The sequence below is a fragment of the Alligator mississippiensis genome, chromosome 8 (assembly GCF_030867095.1).
Source record: "Alligator mississippiensis isolate rAllMis1 chromosome 8, rAllMis1, whole genome shotgun sequence".
In the NCBI taxonomy this organism is placed as follows: Eukaryota; Metazoa; Chordata; order Crocodylia; family Alligatoridae; genus Alligator; species Alligator mississippiensis.
In genome coordinates, this window is record NC_081831.1 from 80,718,259 (window position 1) to 80,741,233 (window position 22,975).

General features: G+C 50.6%; 1 protein-coding gene across 2 annotated transcripts in view; it reads left to right on the top strand.

The window, feature by feature from the left end:
- GPC3 (glypican 3) overlaps positions 1–22,975 on the top strand; it is a 202,436-nt gene that overhangs the window by 167,857 nt on the left and 11,604 nt on the right. Inside the window, exon 8 of one of the 2 annotated variants that reach the window (XM_059732903.1) lies at positions 9,203–9,381. The exons of the other annotated variant lie outside the window; for it this stretch is intronic. Coding sequence (XP_059588886.1) covers positions 9,203–9,216 — 14 coding nt within the window. The 3' untranslated portion in view covers positions 9,217–9,381. Of the gene's footprint in view, positions 1–9,202; positions 9,382–22,975 lie in introns of those variants that run through there. 2 annotated transcript variants of the gene reach the window in all.

Genomic DNA, 22,975 nt, shown 5'->3' on the forward strand with positions numbered 1-22,975 from the left:
GTTTCTCACATCTGCAACGCATTACCGATTTTGAAGGCTGATAATGTTTACAATAGCTGAATGATGGAAAAGCTCCCAGATCAATGAGGAGCACTTCCTGTTTTGAAACGCGAAAGCCGCAGACGCTGCACCAGGGCCATGTAAATCTTAAAATAGATCTGTACACACGCACACATGTATTTAGGCACCACCAGTGGCAAATCATGTCTGTAAATAAATTACAGTATTTCTCCCCCCCACAAATGGCGAGGTATTACAAATGTATTCCAGAAGCGAAGCTACAAACATGCATTCACACGCTGCTGAAATCAATCATTCTGCACTTGTACCCAAAGCAAACAGACCTCTTGGTCGCTGGCGGCCTGCTGACATTCCAGATAGCCACTGCTAATTAGCTCGCCTCTGGAAATCTCCGTCAAGATGCCGATTATAACCCAACGGCCGGTTGCCAGGATCCCTGAAAATGAAGCGTGGGTCCTGGGGACGGGCTTGGAGAACAGCAGGGTCCTTTCATTGCGTCTAGCAAGTCCTGCTCAGCCATGTAGGGCGGATAGTGGCATTAGAGCGTCTTGCAAACTACCGTGTCTTGTCCCAGGAGAGACGGGCAGATTGGGTAGGACCCTTGGGGGGGCGTGAAGTTTGTGGCTAGCTCAGCATCCTCATCTAGGTGGGTCCCACAGCAGTGCCCCCTGCTCCTGCCCAGACAGGGAAGGCGGCAGGTTTGCAGCGAGGTGTGCTGGGCGTGGGGAAGGTGGAGGACTGAGCTGTGGCTCGGGGCGTAGAGCATCTCTGCCCCTCCTCAATGCTAAGCCTATTTCTCTGGCAGGCTTAGGCAGGGGCTGAGCCACGAGTCTTCCTGCAGGAGCGGAGGAGCACAGGGAACCACACAGAGCAGCAGCGGGGCTGCGAGACGTGTGCGCCTGTGCCCATTCTGCAGGTGGCACTAATGGCACCAAGTTAGATGCTTAATGGAGGGAGGGAAGCCGAATCAGCTCTGATCCCCCTGGCTCCTATCTGAGCTTGTCCTCGTTGCTAGTGCTGTATGTTGTGCCCAAAGCCTATTGCACATGCACACAGGCTCCCATATTTACGGCACAGTTGCCCGGTGTCTGTTCTGCGATGCCTGTTATTGGGGCTCACTTGGCTAGTGCTATACCCTTTGGACAAGGACTCTCTCAAGGTGCAGGCTTCCCCACTGCTTATCAACTGCGATCACCTTTAAAAGTCTTACAGCGTGATCATTGCTTCCAATGAAAACCCATTAACGCCCCAAAGCTGTAGCATGCCTTTGTGTTAGATTTTCAGCAAACGAGCTGGCATTCCCCAATCAGTATTGCAACTAATGGACACCCTCGTGTGTGGCTTCCTCGTGTCTCTTTTCTTACGCTACTTCTGCAGCTAAGCTGATTGCCCACGATATTTTTTTCCAGCGCAGACTTAGGGGCTGGGCTTCCAGGGGTCTGTTCCATAATTTAGTAGACCTCAATGTGAGACCATCACTCCTGACATTCAGCACAGCCGTTCCTTTGGCTAATTTAATCTCGTTACCCCTCCCTGCCATGCATCTCCTTAGGCGCCGTAAAGCCAAGCTCATTATATTTACAGGGATCATCCGACAATGCGGTGTCCCTCTCTCTCCCCACACGTGCGTTTCTGCTGTGCTGAGCCGTGTGTAGAGGAAGTGCAAGAAAACTTGCCCTCTGCCACGGTTGTCGAGTAGACCCCATCCTTCGAGCAGAATCGCTCCTGCGAACCGGTGATGGGTGTTGAGCGCCGGCTCTTGAAAGGCACACTTGCCGCACTTGCTGTTTAGGCAGTTGTGTCGCAGGCCCGCGACGTGGGCGAGTGAGCCGAGTTGCACGTGGAGACGCAACGCTTGCGTTGGAAGGAGGGCTGAAACTACTTTTGATCTTTATCTTTGGTCCTTCATCTTTTTGGTGGCTTTTCTAGGGATTCCTTTCAGCGCAACCGTAGCAGAGAGGTCTACATCGAACGGCATTTTAAGCACCATTTTAACCTATTAGGAAATATTTCCAGATCTTCCAAACAAGCTCTTGGAGGATTCGGTGTCGTTTCCAGCGTTCGAACGCTGTAGTCCTTCTGGAGACGCATGTGACATTTTGCGTGTATATTTATTTACGAGACGAGATGAACGGATACGATTTGCATATGCATACACTTTCTCTTCTCTGTTGCTTTCCGCAGCATGGAGTGGTTTGAGGGTTTTAATCATAATCCACCTAGCAGCAACTTTTAATTGTAAATTAACTCTTTTTTCCCTTTGGATACCTTAATATTTTAATAAAGTGAGAACAATACAAACATGCTGTTTAACAAGACATTAATCCTGTCCTAGAGTGAACCCCCCCCCCCCCCTTGCAAGGCCAAATGTCAATTAAATTATCCTGATAGGAGAATTGGATTTGTGCCAATTAAAACAGTGCAGCGGCGCTGCTATCACTATCCAATACAAGTGTTTATGTGTTTGTTGACATTTCTGTTCTCCTTTTAATGAGGATTTCGTAAGAAGTCAAGAATTCTCTGTCATTATGCAAATTCAAGCTGGAAGATGGAGGAGGAGTCCCTTGTAACAGTTGATTGCATCTCTAATTGCACTGACTGGCGAGTTCATTAATTCACTTTTGTTTTGCTATTTTAATTGAAGGATACGAGGCACACAACAATGAACTTTAGTGAAGTCAGCAAAAACCAGTCTGCCTATTGACAGGCTTGGTGAATTATCAGTACCTTTTAGAAGTGGGATTGCTAATAGCTTCTGCCTTACTTGAATGTATTCGGTGCAATAAGTCCTTCAGACCCTGATGCCCGATTTAACGTGCGTTTTGGGAGGCGGTTGCAGCTTTTACATTGCCAGGTTCTGTAGAACTGCAGGTCCATAATTCACCAAAATAGATAGTCGAGAGAGGGGTCCACTATAATACCTTTGTAGCTAGGGCTGGAAAATCCGTGTTTGTGCCAAAATGTGAACGAACTCAACAAGCAGCTGTGCTAATGACTTTAATCCTGTATTTGTGTTTGTTCCTGGTGGTTGTTGGCTTGGTCTTTTTTTAAATCCTTCAATGCCACATTCCTGGTAGTGGCTCTAATTTGGAGCCACTTATTTCGAGCGTTTGTCTTGTGTGAACTGGTTGGACGGCATCTTGGCCCATTTTAAGATGGACAAAAATAATGTTCTGTGTATTTTGGAGCCCGGGGGAGCAGGAGACAATGAAATCATGGCAGCCACTTGGCCAAAACTGGTGCACTGAGCCCAGTTTTCAAATAGTTGCCTGAAATGACTGCATCGGCATTTGGATTCTCAAGGCAGCACGTCCGAGTTATTGGGGTCTGTACAGGGGTCATCGCGCAAAATGAAATGGCCTGTGATATACAGGAGGCCAGTTTGGATGATATAAGGGATCCTTCTGACCTTACAAGCGATAAACCATTGATATGGATTTTGCCCTCCCGTGAAATTGTGGAAGCGAGACTCCTCCTGACTGCTTACCCTGCCCCAGCATATCAATGTGCCTCTGCGAAACACTTGATCTTTATTTCAACTCCAGTGCAGGTTGTTTAGTTTTAGCAACAACCTGTTTAATGCGAACACGCTTCAGGAGACCCTTCAGCGGTGCAATTTTGGAGGCTGGTGTGTCTTTTTAAATTGCTATTGGAACGTGGCATTTTGTACGGTGAAGGCATCAAAACAATTTCAGGTATGCCTGGCTGGTTTGCAAACATCCACCTCTTTGCAATGCATCCACCTGCCTCTTTAAGGAATCACAAATAGATTTTCCTCTAGGTGAAAAGAGGCAAATCCGTCTCAGGCTGTGAATTCCCTTTCCCGGATCGGGAGAAGCCTGGCATTTGACTTTCATGCTGTTTTCTTTTGGCAGGGACAAAATAATTGAAAAGGATTTTTTTTTTTTATAAGGACAACAATAAAGGAGTATTTCAAACAGATGCAGACCAGGTGGTGCTTGCTAATGGACTGACAAGATAACCTGCCCTAGATAGCTGGCTGCATTGTACTGGTTCAGTTTGACGTACAAAGAGAGGTTTGTATGCAAGCTTGATAACAATATGACATGCTGATTGACTCGGTGTACACAGGATAGGGCCTCTCTTTCATGCACGACTTGGCTTTTGCTAATGCCTTGCTGCAGGTAAACCGACTGATAAGACCGATTAAAGGAATGTAATAAATGGAGCTCTGGTGCACGGGCCCTAGAGAGGTTTATAAGCAGCACTGCAGTTACCCGGCTGTGTCCGTGCTAGTGTGGATGTGCCATGCACCATGCCCACCTTTGCCCATGCTCTGTTAGTGCTTGCACCACAGAGTGTCAGTGCAATTGCACCATGGGATGAATGGATCGGAGACCTCCTAGTGCAAAGATAGGCACAGGACTTGCCTGCTCAGGCGGTTAGGATGAATTCATTAAAGCCATGAAGCCACTACTGAGGGGAGCCCTGGACTCGCCTTCCTTGGTTTCTCCGGTTCCAGCACGTTGGATGGAGCCCTTCATGAATGTGCCTGTTCAAATGCAAGGATGTATTTGGTCTGAGACAAAAAGAGTTTTGCATTCTTTTAATGTGCAAATGCAAAGCAGTCTTGCAGTGAATAAAGGCCGGTTTCCTTCCAAAGGAGAGCAGGGGCTCAGTGCACATTAACGGCACTGCTTTAGATACTCTGCCGATGCTGTTTGGAGTATTCCCGCGCTAATAGGTCTGCAGAGATGCTGAGCTTGCAGCATATCTAGCCTTAGACTCCTGCTGCTCCTGCCCTAGGTTTTGATCTATTGCCCATCGAAGTCACTGGTGAAGCCCCCATTGACCTCCATGGGGAAGGGTAGGAAAGGGGGTCTCCTACTTTGCCATGTAAATCTGTGCTGCTATGGATGGCCTCTTGGTAGCTCTGAATCAGTCTTCAGTGTGTCGCCTTTACACGGAGATAGGAGAGATTCTGCCTGGAGCAGCGAAAGCTGGGTTTTGTAAAGGAAAAGGACTGTTTCTAGGTGCTGTGCCATGCCCTCGATACCCAGCACATGGGGAAGCTTTGGGCCCTGCCACATACCAGTCTTGCTCCCCTGTGGATCAGCCAGCCCTTGAGATCGGTTTGCCAGGGGACACTGTATTCAATAATCTCTGGCTCTGGAGCTGGGATGTGGCACTAGGAGATGCTCCATGTGCTCTCCCATGCATATGTGTATGGCAGCCCTTGCTGCCAGGTTATAAGGGCTGACAGCTGTCCAGCATGATGCCCTTGGACGGCATCCTTCCCTCCTGTCTGCATTTAAAAAGGTCAGCTCTTCGACTCCCCGTGGTCACTGCGCAGGATCACAGGTTGCCTTCTAACTACCCGAACTGAGGCAGGGCTCAAAGTATTAAAGGCAGGGGAAGATGGGCACTTGGCAAAGGTGTTTTTGGGGGAACCTAATTGCTGAATGCTCAACGTTGTTGCCTCAGCTGGGCCGTGGAAAGGCTTCTGGTTTGGATTTACAGAGCGGTCCAAGGGATTTAGACCTTTAGCAGGGCACATGGCAGCGGAAACGGGAGCTCCCCAGGATGCTTTGAGAAGCCCGTCTTTTAACTCCAGGCAGGCCTCAAACAGAATTTCCCCTCAATTTACTGCTGTGGCTGTCTAGGAGGAGAAGACGGTGAATTATCAGCAAGAACTGGACCACGGTATTACAGAAGCACCCACAGCTTTGTTGCTGACTTGAATTTGCTCAGGTGAAATGCAGACTTTGGCTTTCAGATCATGAAATCCCTTCACCTGAGACCCTGCATTCAGACTCTGTACCCTAATGGGTACTTCAGTTATTAAGATGACTTCTGTTTTAACGAGAGAGTTAATTAAGTAGGCCTGGCAGGTCCTGCTGCTAGTGAAGTATCTGGTGCAACGCAGTCAATCCTTGCAGATGCTGGGAAGGGGAGCAGTTCTGGGTGCAGAAAGTGTTGGAGCACGTGGCGTTCAGAGCAGAGCCCAGCCACCTCCAGGATCTGTCTTTTGGGGTGTTTTGGGGACCAGCCTGCATTTGAAGAGCTGTGGTTGATGCAGCTGATTTCTGTCCTGATTGGAAAGATGATGCCCCTTAGGTCCAGTGGCTCCAAGCAAAGACCTTCCTCTCATGGTGAGTCTTGCAGAATGGAAGAATTGGAGGAAACTATAGGGACCTGATCGTTGAGTCTCACTGTTGTGTTTCAGCACAGCTGCACAGATTTCCACAGGAGGATCCACCCCTTGAGACCTTGCCAAACAGATATCCAAGGGATGCTCTTCTAGAGAAGCCTCTGAGAGCTTAGCCTTGCCTATAGCTGCAGTAAAAACAGTAGGTGTTTAGACCTGGTTGGCTCATCATTCGTCAGCCCGTGTCCAGCCTGGACAGGATCACTTACTGAGTCAATATAAGTCTGTTCCCTTTCAGCGTGCTTTAGCACCTGGGGAATTCATCTTTCATCAGGAAGATGCTCTCTTTGACTGCCCGGCATTAACTGTGACCACGTGGAAGTGGACACCCATAGTAACATGGGCTGAACTAGGCATGACTGCAAGCTGGCTTCAATAATTCCCAGATGACTCTCCACCAAATCCTCAACCTTCCTGTGGGCCGGATAAACGGCACGCTTGTGGGGACATGCAGTCCTCCTTGCGAGGCATGCACAAGTGGATGGCCACTGTGCGTCCTCTAGCACTCTGCAATGGTGGCACAGGGCGAGGGGTAGTTGAGTTTTCCCCTATCAAAGTAAATCGTAGGCAATCGAGTGCTTCTGAACAGCAGGGGCCAAATTTACAGACCTTTTCTGGGCTGTGCAGGCATACGTTGTGTCTCACTAATGGACAGCGGTGGTTAGCTGTGCAACCTGCATTTTCTGTGCTGTTCTGAGAAATTTCCAGCGGAACAACTTCTCAGCAGAAGATGCATATCACCGAAATCAGAGTTCGACCCAGAAAGAAAAAAATCCATTCTGATGAAGTTGAGAAGAGCCATAACAGTGTTTTTCGTTGCATAGGCTGCAGTCGGCAGAGGTCACGGGGCCGGTCCTGACGCAGGTTGGTTTGGGGGCTCTCCCCGTGGCGGAGGGGTGGGGAGGGGGAGGTTTCACCCCCTTTCATCCACCTCTCCAACAGGCAGCTGCCACTTTGGTGCTTCCTCTCCTTTCCCCTCCGTGCCTCCAGGAGAGTTGAGGCTGAAGCAGACCTCCTTTCTCCAGGGGCTTCCCCGGCTCTCCCTGCACCCTTCTTCTCCAGACACAGCCAGAGCCCCTCAGTAGGGTGCATGGTACCAGCCTTTGCAAGAAAGCTCCTTCTTGCCTGCCTGCCAGTTGGAGCTGTGCCCTCGTTCACGGTGCTCAGATTAATCGTCTCCTGCCGTCAGGGTTGCAGGGGCAGGCTTGAACAGATTGCACCCGCAAGGGTCCAAGTCTGGCTTGACACTCGACGTACGAAGGCAGCTGCTGTCGGCCGTGCTTCCCCTCTCAGTCGTCTTTCCCCAGAGCTGCTTCTGCCCATATCACAGCCACAATAGTGCCTCAGATCCCAGGTGGGAAAAACGCCTGGAGCAGCCCAGGGCCATATTTCTTCCCATCTGCTAGCAACGGCCAGGGTGTTTGTTCGGCAGCAGGAGTATCCTCCCTTTGCTGCTTGCCTAGGAAAGAGCTGTGCTGGCCAGGCAGCTGTTGTCTCCTGCGATTAGGCATCCTGCACCATTATTTGCTGCTCAGCTTACCTGCTGCGACAAGCCCGGTGTGACGGCAGTGACTCACTGCTGCTTTGGGAGCTCATTTGTTGTGAGCCGCGCAGAGCTTGGCAGGTAGCCGGGCTGAGAGGGCAGATGTCGTCGTCTTTGGTCCGGTTAGGCAGTCCCAGCAGGATTGGCGAAACGTGAATTGCGACGGTAATGCGATACACAGTCTTTTCCATCCGCCTCCCCTTCCGCTTTCGCTTTACATGCACTTTGTATGTCGAAGCTCAAGTAATATCATCGGGATTGAAGCTATTCTGGAAATGGTCTGTGTCCCAGGGATCCTGGAGATGTTTCCTGCACTGGGACACAGCCTCCCAAACATCTGTTGCAGCCTTTTCTTGGTCTTTTCCTCTTTCTCTGGCTGCAGTAGTCAGGTGGGAGCTGGCGGCTATGATCAGACTCTGAGTAATATCCTTTGCTGGCCTGGCTATCCATCCTGGCTCTGTTATGTTACTTGGGTGCTTTAACTTGTTCTATTCTGGTTTTTGTCAATAATTCTCATAGCAAGTCAGTCTTTTTTTCCCCAAGCAGCTTGGAGCTCCCTGCACATCATGGTTTTAGCTGCTGTAGGATGCAGCCCGAGGTATTTTTTCATCTTTGCTTGCTTGCATAAATCATGCATGAAGGCTGTTGCACAGTAGGTGCCAAACTCTGTTTAAAAGAGAACAGTCAACAAAGACAGGTGCAAAGTCCTGCATTTAGGTTGAAACAGTCCCATGGACCGGTGCAGGCTGGGGACCGACTGGCTAAGAAGCAGCAATTCAGGAAAGGACCTGGGGGTGACAGTGGACAAGAAGATGGATAGGAGCCAGCAGTGTGCCCTTGGTGCCAGGAAGGCTACTGGCATCCTGGGCTGCATCGGTAGGTGCATTGCCGGTGGATCGAGGGCAGCGATTCTTCCCTCTATTCAGCACTGGGGAGGCCACATCTGGAGTCCTGTGTCCAGTTTTGGGTCCCCCACTGCAGAAAGGATGTGGGCACATCGGAGAGAGTCCAGTGAAGGGCAGTGAAAATGGTTCAGGGGCCAGGGAACATGACTGGTGAGCAGAGGCTGAGGGAACTGGGCTGATTTAGTCTGCAGAAGAGAAGACTGAGGGGGATTGAATAGCAGCCTTCACCTCCCTGCAGGGGGGCTGCAAAAAGGATGGAGCTGGGCTGGTCTCAGTGGGGGCAGATGGCAGGACAAGGAGCAATGGGCTCCAGCTGCAGCAAGGGAAGTTGAGGTTGGATAGTAGGAAAAACCTTCTCCCTAGGAGGGTGGCAAAACACTGGACCAGGTAACCCAGAGAGGTGGTGGCGTCTCCATCCTTGGAGGTGTTGAAGACCCAGGTAGACCAAGCCTTGGCCTGGATGATGGAGTTGGGGCTGGTCCTGCTTGGAGCAGGGGGTTGGACTGGATGTGACCTCCTGAGCTGCCTTCCATGATTCAATGATCGTCTCTCCTCCCCCTTAAGGTGCGAACGTCTGACTTGGGCTCTCTCCTCAGAAGCTGTGGTCACTGATCCGATTTAAGCAATTGGAGCTCCCGGTTTCATTCCTGCCTTGGTGAGGAGTGCAGCACGAGCTGGGGTACGTGCGCGTGGCACAATGCAGTCGTGCACAGAGACCCAAGCGAGACGGGTCTCTGGAAGCAGTACAGCTCCACTAGCAAGGCGCTCCGCATGGGCGAAGCGATCCTGCTGGGAAGGCATGCCCTGTGGAGCTGTCGCAGGCTCCTGAAAAAGCCCCATGCAATACTGCTGGCAGGGCTGGACACTTTCCCTGCAGATAGCTCTGTGCCAGACCAGATAGCTCTGATTAAATTTCTTACTGCTTCGCTACTTGTCTACACGTGCGGGGCACTATCTCCGGGGGTCAAGAGAAGTGGTGCATTGGCTGAATTTGCACTGTCCTTCCTCTGCCCTCCTCCTGCCATTCACACCCATGTTTTCCTGTTGGCAGTGGCCAGACTCGCAGACTACATGACCCTGACAGTTCATTGTCGGGGTCCTGGTGGCGGAGAGAGTCCCTCTCTTGGGTCAGAGACAGACATGCTCCCTTCCTGGCTTTGGATGCTAAGGGCCGTGATGCTCCAGGTGCTTCCCCGGTTGCAGAGGGGATGGACTCGCACTGGAAGCAGCAGACCGCCCTGCCCTGCCCTTCTGAAGAGGAGATTTTTGGCCTCATCCCACCTTTATTTCAAATCACCTCATCACCATCTGGCTGAAACGGAAGCCAGATATTTCCTTCGAGGGCCAAAAACGGCTCAGGACGGCTTCTGCAGTGGCAGAGCCACCGGGGAAACGGATGCTTCAAGGTGGGAGGATGCAATTTGTGCTCAAGACAGCCTAGGACATAAAGGTGCATTGCCTTTAATAAAAGATAGCGCATTTACACAAAGAACCTTGTTTGCCTATGTCCTTAGATCAACACGGCCACAGCCTACGCGCTTGTCTTTAACTGAAATGCATTGGATCCACCACTGACAAGGCCTGTGGTCTGTCCAGAGGGTACTGCTCCTCCCGTGACGGGTGGCAGGACCATGAATGGAAAACCTAGCATTGTACAACCAGAAGTCATCAATCCACGCACCGTCTATTTGCGTGCAAGTCGTGTAGGCCAAAAATGCCTTGTCGAGAGCCTTGTAACCAAACAGCCAAATCACACTTGTCGCCTGAATATCCCGAGAACGCACAATGGTCTCGCAGCTGATAGATCTGAAATGTGCCTTGAAGATCGGGATGGTGATTTACTTCCTGGGGAGTTTTGTCTCTTCCCAAATGCTTATCGGACAAAACCATGTGAAACCATGCGAAGCAGCATAGGAGCTAGGTGGAGTGGTCGTAGGCTGAATAAAGTACAGATTCAGCAAGGTACATGCGTGCTTCTTTCCTTGGTTTAAATACAAGCAGTCCCACTGAACTCAATACTCAGGTGCTTATAAAATGAGGCGCATGCCGAAGTACCTTGTCGAACTGGGCCGCCGTCGTAATGCCGCTAGCAGATGCTAACTAGGTCTCTGTTATTTAGTGGCCCTAATTTATTAAACCAGTCAGCAATATTCTGTGAAAAGTAGCACCAGGAAAGGGAGCAGAGCAAGCACTAAGTTTCCAATTTCTGCTGGATCAGACCCCCAGAGATCCTTGAGATCTGATGCATTCACAGGGAATGCTATTGCCTTGCTTGACTTGCCGTGACTCATAAGCAGATGTGCCCAATTTACATTACAGCTTAATACCTTTGTTTAAAAAATGTTATTTCAAGACAAATGTGTTAAAGCAGATGTTTCCAGTAAAACAAATATTTGCGTAATTTACAAACAACTTCCGCTGCCAAAACTCATTAGAAAATGTGGAAAAAGAAAAATAGTTCTGTGTAGCAAAAAAACCCCAACCCACCAACAACCCACGCCCTAAAAATAAAACGCATACTGAGAATGCATTTCCACATGTTGGGTTAAAATAGCTACAGAGCTTTGATGAATAAGTCCTGTGTCGTGTCGAGAGGGAGGCATGGCTTGTGGAAGATCTAGCACAATTAAAATAAAGCCAATACAAAGCAATTCTCTTCGTTGAATCGCTCAGACCACCGTGTAAAGGTGCCGAGTGAGGTTTTGTGCTTAAAAAGCAAGCACAGAAAGGCAGCAGGGGGTTTTCGCAGGCTCCTAAATCACTCGCGCATTTGAGAACCTGAAGCCTTGGCTCCAAAAATGGTCATTTTATTGGATGGGTGCCGAGTCTCTTGGCAGGCAGCAGCCTGGGCTGAGTCCTGCAATCTCACACCCCTTTTATGCAATAAACCCGGGTCAAGGGTGTCTTCAGAGTGCACTGGATGGGACAGCAGGGTTTGTGGGCTGCCGTTCTTCCCTTCCTCACCCCGAGCAGTGGCTCTGGGGCTGAACGGGGACCCCGGGGATCTGCGTTCTCATCCTGGCTCTCTCTGGTTAACCTCCATAACGTGTACAAGCGCCCCCTGAGCCGTGTGTCCTTCCCTATGGACCTGAGAGAAGCCCGTCCCTGCAATAAAGTGCTGCAAGATCCCAGCGTGGCAGGTCCAGAGCGCCTTGCTGCAGCACTGTGGGTCAGCAGATCTGTGCATTGGAGGATCTATCTGCTCAGCCCAAATCCTCTCCCCAGGGGTTATTCCAAGGACCCGGACCACACGTCGGGGGTCTCTTTAGGGGCCAGGGAGAAAGGAGCTGTTTGCTGAATCCCCCTGCTATAAAGCCACCCCAGTGCTGGCGCTCCAGCCTTGCGGCTAGCCCCACTCCTGCGGCGTATGCAGTCCATCTCCCCGCAGCGCACGGCCTCTTGCCTCCGAGCCTCGAGGGGGATTGGAGTGGGAGACGGAGGGCACCGGGCGAGTGCATCAGCCATGCAGAGAGGCAAACCCACAGAGCTCAAAGCAAAGTGCCTTGGCTGTCATGTCAGCAGGGCGTTGCTCAAAGCAGCTGCGATCCCTCCCTCCCTAGGAATCTGCTTTTATGCATCGCAGGGCTGGGGGGGAAGAGATGATTCCTCTGTCTTCTCGCTCTGCTTTTACCTTGTGAACAGAGCAAACATGCGGTTGCCTTTGTTGCTGCCTTTACCTCTTATTGTGTGGAAGGCTGTTTGCTTTGAGGGTTAGACCCACTTCCTGGGTTCGCCCCGCAGCTTGGAAGCAAGTTTTAGAAGCTCTGTCGTACCCGATCCTTTGGGGCCTGCTTTTTTGCCCTGCCTCCATTGTCGGAGACAGGGCTGCCTGCTCGTACAATGCCTGCAAGTTTTACGCTCGTGTTGCATACAATTTGACACCCCATGTGGTCTTAATGGCATTCCCAGGCTCCAGCTGCACCACGGATAGCAATTTTGTTAGCCACAAGAGCTAGCGAGCCCTCTTGCCTTCCTTTTCTCTGCTGTGCAGGTATTAATTTTTGTTGCACGCCCACCTGAACACAATCTATTGTACGCCGGCATCTGCTGCCGAAGCTACAATGCTCACCTGAAAGAGGGGCTTCCAGCTGACGAGCAGGCGTTTCGTTGTAGCATCGGGCAGGCTGTGCTGCCGAGTCCCTCCTTGCTTGGCGCTTGCACCCGCGACAAGTGGTTTGACGCAGTTTTGAGAGGATACGATGCTACCCAAGCAGATGGAGGTGAGCATCCCTACATGAGCATGGAGGAGGGAATCCTGACCGGGAGCAGGCAGAAGGCTGGGCGCTGACCCTGGGCTTGCCCGCGTGGGAGATGCCACCCGTGATGTGCCACTGTCGACTGGTCTTGGGAAACACTGTGGTCGTGTCCCTGTGACATGTTCCAGTCACTGCTCCACCATCTTCCTCCAGCATTTAATGGCCTTCATGCCATGAGTCATCACCAAAAACATCCCTGAAGCCACCGAGGTTGCAAATGCACCTGCAAGCCACATAGGCAGGGGACCACTGCCGTGACTGCACGGAGCCGGGGGAGACATGGGGTTGTGTTGCTATGCCAGGGTGCATGCATATGTGCTAAGGCATGCCTCCTCATCTCAAGAAATGTCCTCGTGGTTCTGGGCATGGTGGTCTCTTGTTCTCATCCAAAAGCGGGGCAGAAAAACTCTGCCCGTTCCTTCCCCCGTGGTTTTTTCTGACGTGGGTGTTGCAGTGGTCACCAAGATCTCCTTCAACGAGCAATAGGAAAGAGAACAGATGTTTTGAAAGGCTTCAGTGGCCTCAAAAGGCCTCCTATTGCCTAGAAGCAGGGTTTTTTTACTGGCCACCCTTTTAAAAAATGGCAGTACCCTGAATTTTCCATCCTCCCATCGGCCAAGAAGGTGCTAATGGCAGCAGGACCTTGTGCTGGCGTGCAGAAATAATGGCAGAGAGGAAGAACCGATCTACCCCATGAAGAGGCACGCGGGATATTCAGCCTCTCCCGATTCTTCCCCTTGCATCGGTTTGCTTTGCATTTGTTTTCACGACGAGCCTTTTCTGCACAAACTCTTTGAACGACGTTAAGAAACCTTTGGATGCTTATCTTGCTGGGATCCTGTGACCCCAGCTGACTTCCTGCCCCTGGGGCGGGGGGCTGGACTCGATGATTTTCCGAGGCCCCTTCCAGCCCGAATGTCTATGAAATCTATGAATCTGGAGAAGCCCTGACCTCCAGGGCATTCAACGAAGAGGAAGCCTAGGTTGGAAGGCAATTTTGGATGATATTCCTGAACTGCTTTGTGTCCATGAGCAACCTCACCTTGCCTCCGTTTAAACCGTCTGCAGTGGAGGCCAGTGCACCTACCTCTGGGCACAGCTGAAGGGGTTTTAATTAATGTCTGCAGAAGGCAAAAGGCATTGCTATAGTCATGCTTTGCTTTTTCATTTTAAAACCACAGCGCAGATAGTTTTGTCTGGGAAAATCATTACTGTCAGCTTCCCTCCCCATCTCGGCGGCTGTGATGAGCGGGCCATCCTTGCTCGGCGTAGCTGTGTGTGCTGCATGCTGCAATTTGTTGCAATCTTGAAAAGGTCAAGGTTCCCCGGAGATTCAAAAGGTACAATTAAAAAAAGGAAAAAAAAAAAAAAAAGGAGCATTGTGTTTATTGAAAAAAAGGAGTTCAGAGGGGGAGAAGGGCCGGGATGAAAGGGAACAGCAGAGGAAAGGTGAAGGTTACAAGACAAAAGCGATGCACAGAATCAACCTGGCTCGTTCCAGTCATGAAGGAAATCAGTACAGCCGGGATTGCAGCGGTAATTGTGATTGAGGGGAGATGAGCTTGATGACCCAGTTTGGCCTGATGGAGCACGGGCCTGGGACTCCGAAACGTGGTCTCTGTTCCCTGTTTTCCCCTTCTCTTTATGCAATGCTTTGTGTTTTTTGCAGTGCCGGCAATCTATTTCCCCCGCTGTAAGAGGGGGAAAAGGATCCTTTTCCTTTATTAAGGGCTTTGGAAACCTCTGCTTGGAAAGCACTGGCTAAGTCCCCACCCGTTGTTACCCAGGCCACGTATCGCAGCGCCGCCTTGCATGCGCAGGCTGGTGCTGCGCAGGCCTGGCACGCGGGAGTGGGCTGCGTGTCAATAGCTCCTGGATGGAAACGAGCAGGTTTTGAGCCGGTTTGAACAAGGTGCTCATTGATGCCTGCGTCTCGGGGGACGCCGTGCATAGCTGAGTAAATGGAGCCGCCTCCGTGTCGAAGGGAGCGGAGGATTTGCTGTTGCAAAAAATGTTCTTTTCCCCGTTCTGCTGATTTCTGCCCTTCTGGGCTGATTCTTCGTGGGGGCAGTCCGCAGCTGCATTTTGGGGTCAGGAAGGACGCCCATCTTGCTGGGGTCATCTGATCCCAGCCGTCTTTCCTGCCCGAGTGCAGGGGGGCTGGACCCGATGGTCTGTAAGGTCCCTTCCAGCCCCAAACAACTATGAAACCATGACATTTGGCCCGATTGTGCTCCATGGTCTGTGCAGGGAGGGAGCCTTCCTCTCCCTCACAGAAAAAGCCCTTCCAGGACAATGTCCTGCCTCCCTTTGGCTAAGACGGGGGATGCCGAGAGGACTGCACGCTCCTAAGCCGCTCGATGATGGACCTCCCATGGCAGCAGGTGTCGGGCACACGTTTCTTCCCCTCCCTCGTGTGCCCCGGAGAGGTGGAAATGTGCCCAGCGTCCCGTTGTTCTGGGACGGACATTGCATAAACTGGTTTAAGCCAAATCAGTGAAGTCTGGCGCTACATTCATCCAGGTTTATCTTAAACCAGTTTCAGCCATTTTCAAATTGGTGTATGAGCACTGAACATCTGTTCTGTTACAGGTTTAGACCCGTTTCTGATCCCCTAAACCGGTTTGTGCGTCATGTCTGGCCCTAGCCCTGGGGTGCATCCGCACTGCTGATGGCTGTGTTGCAGGGTAGCGCATCCTGCCTCGCGGCGGCTCTCCATAGCACAGTTGGGAAGCAGGACCGACACCTCCTTGGCTGGGGTTCCCCGGTGGGAAGAGCGTGGTTCGCCAAGGCAGGGGGTCCTTGACCGGCCTAGCGTTCATCAGCAAGGAGACGCGCCTTCAGGCTGCTCATCCGGTTTGTCCCCGCTCGCGGTCGTCACTCTTTTTCCATCAGGAGGCCTCCCCGTATATTATCTGTCCAGTGATGGCATGTGCTGATTACTGCTTTCTGTTGCTATTACACTTCTGGCAGCCAGCCTCATAAATCCTGGTGCGGATATTCTGCCTAGCGTCGAACAATCTCCCTCATGCCTCAAGAAAGAGCAAACAGGGGACAGCTCCATCTGCTTTCCTGTTATTTCTGTGCAGTGCTTTGCAATTAGGTCCCAAAATAACTTTATTTTGCAGCCATCCCGTCAAACAAAGGAATAAAAAATTACCTTTCCGTCCTGGTTGGACACTGGATCGCCGTGCAAAGATTAAGTAAACTGGGGGAAATATTGCAGGCTCTGAGATTTTTACCGATTGTTTAAATACAGGCAGATTTTTTTTTTTTTTCTTTTTCATTGTCCATAAAGGTTTCCCTTTGCTGGCGTTCATTGTGATCGGGATTTTGTGTGGATGTTGAACATAAAAGAAGCAGGGAACAGATTGGCTGTTCTTAAAGTCTTAGTGCAGACAAATGACACGATGTAAAAACAAAATGCAGCTTTTAAATTTGCTACCTCGTTCACACGTTATTAGGGGCAAAATTAAATGTTGTACAGAATCCTTTATGGCACACAATGCGCTCGAATTGTAACGCAGGCTTGACGTTCGGTCTCTTTTGTGCGATCTACTAACGTTTTACAATGCTTGCCATCCAACATTAACATAAATAAATTAACGTTTTACAAGTGTAAATGTTTTATTCCACATGAGTCGGGAAGGATATTTTGAAGGGGAAGAAATGTAAATAGAATGAAATTCTTAAGCAAGATTATTGATATGACAGGACTAAAGACCTTGGGATTCTGTGAAAAGTGCCTCTTTTCATCCCTTTAATAAGTCCATTACTTGCACTCGGGAATATTTTAAGGCCCTTTTCATGCTGAATCTAGAGTTGAGCATGCTTTGCATTTCAAGCTTTGTCTATGAATCAGTAGAAGCCAAAGTTATTTCTGCTTTAAAATAACAGGAGCAGGGAACAGCTAATCTCTTTTCATTCGGAGTCCTTACATTATTTTACTGGACAGAGTTTGTGTTGGCTACAAAACAGGGCATTCACAAAATCTATGAGAAGGAATTTAGGGTAAGAATGAAGCCTAGATTGCAGTATGCATAAAGGCTTCTTTTCCTGAGGCCATTAAGAAATTCCAAATCTGTGCTATTTTGAATAGTGACATTAAATTAGCCTTGCTAATTTCAGTAATTCAAGCTGATAGCTGAGTTTACAAATCTACCAGATGAGACCTTCCCATAATTACAATCTCAATGTGCTTTTCATCTAAGGTGAGTCGATACAAAAAAAAAAGAGAGAGAGAGAGGAAAAAAAATGCTCTTTCTGTTCTGCCTTTCGAGATGAATATCTCTAAAGAGCAGTTATGTGGCTGCACTGCATCAGTAAGACATTTCCCATGCTGGGCTGGGAAGTTCATTTTTCCTGTGCCGTGTAAGTGCTGGAGCACACGAGAGTCGAGATTTTTCACTGTCTCGTTTATTCGAGTGGTGTTGATTTCTTCGGGGCGAGCGCGCCTCCTGCTTCGCACGGTGTTTGGAGCTCGGTTTTTAATTGTGCGCTCTTAGGTAATGATCTCTGCTGGGAAAAGAAACAATCTGGGTATTTTATCTGCTCCCATGAAAAAAATACATAAATCTGTGATGGATAAAGCAGCCGAAGAGCTGGTAGAGCGACAGTGAAAAGCCAAGCAAACCCCCGGCTTCTCAAGAAAGAGGAGCTTGATTTCTCCAGGCTGTTGTAGGACTAGAAATTCACAGCCAGAATTGGTGGGGCAGGTTTTCAGAGCTGCCCTTGCACCAGTGCTGTCAAAACAGAGGCACTCTGAAAGCAGCATCTGAAAGGTGTTAATTTTATTTGAACAGCAGACGGACTAGTCTGGTGGGGGAGATGTCATAGCAATGCCTGCCCCTAGCCGAAAAGTTTGTAAAAACATCCGCGTCATCAAAATCTGAATATTGGAGCTCTTCGGTGAGAAGCAGCGTGCCAGGCAGTCTGACACGCGCCCAACACGCGTCTGGGGACGTACAGCTCACGTTACTAAACTTGGGCGGAAATCTGATTTTCTCTTCTACGTGCCAACATTTTGAATTGTTTTAGTTTTGCTAAATCGGAATGAAAAACCCAAATTTCCGGCAAAATAAAGACTAAAAGAAAAATTCCTACTTGGGGAACAATGCAATGTCCCCTTGAAATCGGTCGTAATTTTGTATGTTAAAATATGACACGTAAGCCACGGCGCATACCTGCTGGGCACGTCTACATGTGCAGTTAATGCACCTGAATTTTCTGTGCAGAAAATGTAGGCTCATTAAAGCACTCCCTAGCGCATGTCTACACGGGTGTCCCTATCGGGAGCAATTTGAGCCCGACAGGAGCAGCCCAGTCTAGGGCTGCTCCTGCCCTGCTCGGCCTCCCTGCAGCAGCCAGGGGCAGCTCCAGGTGCCCTTGGGTGCCAGGCAAGGGCTGGTAGGGGGTATGGGGGCTAACCCCCAGCTCAGCAGGCAGCTCTGGCCCAGCTGGGAGGAAATTGGGCTGGCTCTGGGCTGGGGAGGGGGAGCTGTCCTGGTTGGGCAGACAGCTGCCTCCCAGCTATGTGAAGATTGGGACCCATCCCGATCTCCACGGGGCACGGAGAGCAGTCCCAGCTGTTGGGCAGCTGCTTAACAGCCATGTGGAGATGAGGACCTGTCCTGATCGCCACGTGGCTGGGAGAGCTGTGTTGGTCGCCTCCCAGCCACCCGTCCCCATCTCCACGTGGTTGCGAGAGCTGTCCTGGCGGCGGGGACAACTCTTTCTGCCCCGGGGAGATCAGGACGGGTCCCGATCTCCACGTGCCTGGGAAGCAGCTGTCTGGCAGCTGGGACGGCTCCTGCAGCCACGGGACGATCGGGACGGGTCCTGATCTGCACATGGCTGGCAGGCAGCATCCCACTGAGCCAGGACAGCTCTCCCCGTCCCCTTTGGCCCCTACTGCCTAGGGTCAGTGTGTATACGTGCGGTACAGCGTATTAGTTAATGCGCTGTTTTTCTACTACCTGCATTTACAGGCGCTAGAAAATGGCACATTACATTAATATACTGCACAGTAATTGCTGCGCACATGTAGACAATGCTGCTTTACTGCTCACTAGTCTAATGTGCAGTAAAGCATCTTGTGTAGACGCACCCGTAGCATATTAAAATTGAACGTTGGATGCAACACAAAAGTTGAGATGAAGCAAAATGATGATGTTGAAAGGAAACTTCCCGATATTGTCCAAACAGAGCGTTCTCGCTCTTCCCGTCACAAATGTTATCAAAATTGACACGTTCCCGGGGAACGCTTCCATTTCCGACGCAGCTGCGTTGTCTGATGGGATGCTTTTTGTTGAACGTTTTTCAACCCGTTCTAACTTCTGCCTTGTGCTACCTCTGCCTTCCCCAAGGCAAGCCATAACTGCAAGCCAGCCTGGCACCATCGCGTAGAACAAGGTTTGCACGTATAGGTGAAGGCGGACAGCTCCAGGCGCAGGCGAGAAGTTTGGAGGACTGGCAAGCAGCAGCTCATTTCAAGCTCTTCTTGGAGCGAGGCGATTGCATTTGCTTAGCACTGCAGTCTGCTGAAGGGCTCAGATAAATGAAGCACTCCAGCTAATGTCCTGAATGGTGCTCAGGGTGAAGTTCACTTAAAAGAAACCCTACAGTAAAACCTAAGTGGAAAAGCCAAATAGCAAAGTAAATGAAGTAGTCCTTATTACCCGGCCGTTCTAATAGACCTCCAGGCAGCGCAGTGATAAGGAGAGCGTAGCATGGGAAAAGTTCTGCTAATCTCAAGGAGTCAACAGGGTCCCTGTTTGCTGGAAGGCAGAGGGTTTGGGATGAACTCGGTGATCTGCAGTGTTTCCATGGCCAGTATCTGGGGCTGCTCTCCCTGCCTATAGCAGGTGCGCTAGGGTTTGCTGGCATTGCAGGGCAACTCTAGCAGGGAGGGCAGTCAGCTTGCAAGGCATTTTGAGGAGTCATTATCTTTATAATCTCCAGAATCCATTTTGCAGAAGATTTTATATTTTTAAAAGGATTTACAAGTCGGATGACACAGATTCTTTACTCTGCCTTCCCACTGGGATCGTGGCATATTGTCTACGTGTTCATTTGAAGGCCTGAGCCCTAATGGATGGGAGGGGATTGAATAGCAGCCGTCACCTCCCGTCAGGGGGGCTGCAAAGAGGATGGAGCTGGGCTGGTCTCAGTGGGGGCAGATACAGGACAAGGAGCAATGGGCTCAAGCTGCAGCAAGGAAGGTTGAGGTTGGATATTAGGAAAAGTTTTCTCACTAGGAGGGTGGTGAAGCACTGGACCAGGTTACCCACAGAGGCGGTGGTGTCTCCATCCTTGGAGGTGTTTAAGACCCGGCTAGACCAACCTTTGGCTGGGATGATGTAGTTGGGGCTGGTTCTGCTTGGAGCAGGGGGTTGGACCAGATGTGACCTCCTGAGCTCCCTGCCACCCTCATTGTCTATTATTCTGGCTCTGTACTGGGTAAAGCAGCACCCTAGGGACATCTCAGGCATCAAATGACACAAGGGTGCTGATCTAGTGACTCAAAGGATCAGGGGTGCTGTGCAGACCCTGGATCTCCTGGTGAAGGAGCAGGAGGAGACATCGGATCTTCAGAGCAGTTCTCTTCTCCAGGACTGCCCACGTCCCTCCGTTGCGCGACTGCTGCTTGAGAGAAGAAACTTTCAGTGACGACCCTAGTGATGCCTCTTATGATGCTCAGAGCTTGCGACCACCTTCAGCACCTCGTGTCTCTGCTCCCACTGCCTCTTGTAAGGTCTGGAGCAGCTCTTGACGATGGTCAAGCTCACATTAGCAGGTCTCCTCCAGCCACCCTCTCGGGCCCGGAGCTTCAGAAGCCAGTTGCTGGCTCAGCCCTTTTTATAGAGCAGCTGCTGATTGCCATGTACCAGCCAGATGGGTTTCATCCCTTTATGGCCATGCTATATGATGGCCATCCGTTTCTCCATATGTGACCACCAGACGGTCCCCATACAGCAAAACTAGATTTACCAGCTTGGAAAAGATCCTTGTGCCATGGGTGATGGATGTTTCCCTCCCAGGACTGGGAGAAATTCAGGGTTAATGCATGTGAAACCAGACAAGGTATCAGTTGTGGCTCTCCTTCAACTTTTCCTCTTAGTACTCAGATATTTTCTCTGGGTTGGGTCTATTTATCAATGCAGGAAAAATCTTGAGGCATGCTGCTCTGCAAAGAAACCGGCACCGCTTCTGAATTGGCCTGCCGGTGAAGGTGAAGGTGATCTTGATTATGGTGGTTCCTTTTTGAGAGACGGAGGTTTAATTTCATCCACTTATTCCCAGCCTTTTCTCAATTCTGTGAACTTTCTGATAAGGAGGAAAGGTTTTTTCCATGGAAAAATGTGTTTCTGTTCTGGAGATCTATTGGATGTGAGGGTTGGTGTGCTGGTGCACTGGGGGGAAGCAGAGCAGGGAGGGGAGGAAATATTGGTGGGACTTTCCCCCTAATCAGAGCAGGCCTGGAAGGAGCAGCCCCCCCCGGCCCCAGTGCTACAACGGTCTGGAGGTGAAAAAAGGCTGGCAGCACTGCCTGTGCCCTGGGCCAGCCAAGGGCAAAGGCTCCAGGCCAGGTGCAGGATGCTGAGATGGTGATGCAGAAGGGTGAACCAAAGGAGAGAAGGCAGGAGCATCAGAGGGTCAGGTTGATGCTGGGATGGCCTGTGGGTTTACAAATGACCCGGTGCAAATGTCATTAGATAGATGCTTGAGGACACGGGCTGTAAATCCTAGCATCTCTCATGAGGAGGCGCCAGGAGGGCAGGAGCGAGGTGCAGAGGAGACGTGGGGAAGATCAGACCTGGAGGCTGGGGGCAGGAAGGAAGCTGCTGTTCAGTGCATGAAAAATAAAAGGCACCCAAAGGCGTCCTGAACTGGTGTGAGCAGGATACTGTCCTTGTGCTCCCACCCTAGAAAAAGGGTGAGAATAGTGGTTTTCACCTTCTACAATGAAGCTTCTGCAACCACGATACAGAGGACCCACCGCCCACCCAGGAGAAGAGCTGGGGAAGTGGACTGTGAGCCATGCAGACGAGCACTGGGCTCTTTTTTAGGGGCTTCTTTACAGCTCTCTAAGACAGCTGGAGCCTGCAATGATCTCCCCAGCTACAGGTGTCAATGGGCCCAAGCTACATGGCTTGGGATGTCCCTGTTGTCCCAGGGGAGTTTCAGAGCCCGGGCTCCTGGACGGGCAGCTGTGACGCTTGTGTCCGACTCTGCAGCGAAATGTTCCTGGCTCTGGTGCCCGGGCTGGTTTTAATTTGGACTTCTGTCATTTCAGTCATCAGGGTTTTGATTAGCAACCGGGTCCCTGGGATTCCCTTCCCACCTGACGCAGAGGAGACCAGAGCCGAATGTGATGAAGGCTCCCAGGAGCCAGATGCTGGATCTCACCGCGGCTGCGTTCCCTGCAGGTCTAGTGTTGCACTCCTTGTCACAACTCACCTTTAAATGGGAGATCATTTTAAACCTTTCTTATATTATAAAAGGGAAGTTGGTGACAGAAGGGCTTTGCTTTGCCTGCTGCGTTTCATAGCATCATAGACAATGAGGGTGGGAGGGAGCTCAGGAGGTCACATCTACTGCAACCCCCTGCTCCAAGCAGGACCAGCCCCAACTCCATCATCCCAGCCAAGGCTTTGTCTGCCTGGGTCTTCAAAACCTCCAAGGATGGAGACTGCACCACCTCTCTGGGTAACTTGTTCGGGTGCTTCACCACCCTCCTAGCGAGAGAGTTTTTCCTAACATCCAACCTCAACTTGCCTTGCTGCAGCTGGAGCCCATTGCTCCTTCTGTCATCTGCCCCCACTGAGAACAGCCCAGCTCCATCCTCTTTGCAGCCCCCGGCAGGGAGGTGAAGGCTGCTAGTCAATCCCCCTCGGTCTTCTCTTCTGCAGACTAAATAAACCCAGTTCCCTCGGCCTCTCCTCCACGTCATGTGTCCCAGCCACCGAACCATTTTCATTGCCCTCCGCAACGGACCTGCGATCAGCTGCTTGCACATTCTTTGATCATAGGATGGGGATTTTTTAGTGGCTTGCTATGATTTTAAAAGCCATATAGTGCT